The sequence below is a fragment of the Asparagus officinalis genome, unplaced genomic scaffold, assembly GCF_001876935.1.
Source record: "Asparagus officinalis unplaced genomic scaffold, Aspof.V1 AsparagusV1_Un792, whole genome shotgun sequence".
Taxonomy (NCBI): Eukaryota; Viridiplantae; Streptophyta; class Magnoliopsida; order Asparagales; family Asparagaceae; genus Asparagus; species Asparagus officinalis.
The window spans coordinates 42,497-44,582 of NW_017973051.1; the positions used below are offsets into that span (position 1 = coordinate 42,497).

The 2,086-nt window shown below is 35.0% G+C and overlaps 1 protein-coding gene across 1 annotated transcript; it reads left to right on the top strand.

The window, feature by feature from the left end:
* Positions 1-233: 233 nt before the first annotated feature.
* On the top strand, positions 234-1,822 carry LOC109828172 (putative nuclease HARBI1). The gene has a single exon (XM_020395202.1). The coding sequence runs from the start codon at positions 435-437 to the stop codon at positions 1,776-1,778; it is 1,344 nt and encodes a 447-aa protein (XP_020250791.1). The 5' UTR covers positions 234-434; the 3' UTR covers positions 1,779-1,822.
* The last annotated feature ends 264 nt before the right edge of the window (positions 1,823-2,086 follow it).

Here is a 2,086-nt window from a genome sequence, read left to right on the forward strand (position 1 = left end):
GTCAGCTTTACACATTGTCCAACGTATACACAGCTCAGCTCTCCTTGAATTGTGTGAAAGCTTTGTACGAGTGGGAATCATTTTTTAAAATCAGGTTAGCTTTAATTGCGGTCCAACGTATACACAACTCAGCTTTCCTTGAATTGTGTGAAAGCTTTATACGAGTGGGAATCATTTTTTGAAATCAGGCCAGCTTTACACATTGTCCAACATATACAGCTAAAAGCAAATTTGAATTTTGTGACAAATTGATAACAGCTGGAAAGCATTTCCTAAAATCAGCTCAACTTTACACATTGTTCAATGTATACAGCTAAGCAAAGTTTTATAAATAGCATACTAGATTAGGTACATCCACACAATTACTCGTTGTTGTGTTAAAATTATTATTCTCCATTTCTGCATACTTCAGTCATTCTTTTCTTACTTCAAAAATGAATTTCGATGTTGGAGGTCCATCATACTTATCATCATCTTCATCTTCGGATGATGATAATTTTCTGTCCAATATCATTGCAGAGATTGATGAAACCGAAGAAGTATGTGAGTACATCAACAACAACAACATGATCATCGCTAACAATTTACGTCAACAAAACTACCAACCGATCCATGGTGGCTCGATTCCCGGTCATGCAGTGATCAACCGCGATCGAGAAACTGCGCATCAGAATTTGGTCATTGATTACTTTGCCGATAATCCACGTTTTGGAGAAGATATGTTTCGTCGTCGATATCGGATGTCAAGAAGTTTGTTCCTTCGTATTGTTGATGCAGTGAAAGATCATGACTATTACTTCCAACAACGAAGTGATGGACTTGGTAGAATGGGATTATCACCGTTACAGAAAGTAACAGCTGTTTTTCGCATGTTGGCATACGGTCTACCAGCTGATGCTACGGACGAATACGTTAAAATAGGTGAGTCAACAGCAATTGAAAGTATGACAAAATTTTGTCGTGCTATGGTGGAAATATTCGCAGAGCGGTATCTACGAACACCTAACGCTAACGATATTGCTAGGCTACTCTATATTGGAAAAAAACGTGGTTTTCCAGGAATGTTAGGAAGTCTTGATTGTATGCATTGGAAATGGAAAAATTGTCCAACAGCATGGTCTGGGCAATACACAGGACGTAGTGGGTCACCAACTATTATCCTCGAAGCTGTGGCAGATTATGATCTTTGGATATGGCACGCATATTTTGGTATGCCAGGCACCAATAATGATATCAATGTGCTGGAGTCATCTAATCTTTTCTCTAACCTAGCTCAAGGTATTGCTCCTCCCGCTCACTATGTTATTCAAGGAAAAGAGTATAATATGGGTTATTATTTAGCTGATGGTATATATCCGAAATGGGCTACTATTGTACAAACAATCCAACAGCCACAAGGTAGGAAGAAAAAATATTTTGCCATGAAACAGGAAGCATGTAGAAAAGATGTAGAACGTGCGTTCGGAGTTCTCCAATCACGATTTGCAATCGTGGCAGGATCAGCACGTTTTTGGAAAAAACATGTATTACATGACATAATGACTGCATGCATTATTATGCACAATATGATAATCGAGGATGAACGTGATCTTTATGCACCAATTCAAGAAGTGAGGGAAGCACCAACACCAGAAGTTGATATGGTAGCAGATGAAACTACAAGATTTACTCAATTTATTGCACGTTACGGAAAAATCAAGGATAAAGATGCCCATATTGCGCTTCGTAATGCATTGATAGATCATCTATGGGAGGAATACACTAATTCAGATAGTTAAGTGCATACTAAATTTGTAATTTTTATATTGTTGTTAATGTTTAATTATTTTCTTGTATTTTATCTTCTGTTGTATTCTTAAATGTAATATTTTGGCAATATTAATAATAAAAATATAATATTTTATTGTTTTATTAGTTTAATTTTTTAAATAATAAATCATTTTGTTTGGAAAATATGTGAAAAAATAAAATTTGATATGTGAGGTTAATTGTTGAAATAGTTAAAAATATAGGGAATAAAAAATAATCATATAAAAGTAGATAAAAAGAAAGATACTGAGAATATTCTTTTTTGGTGTAAAAAATG

What these genes read in the sequence shown, in the direction of transcription:
- LOC109828172 (XM_020395202.1), top strand. Translation starts at nt 435, where the DNA reads ATGAATTTCGATGTTGGAGGTCCATCATACTTATCATCATCTTCATCT.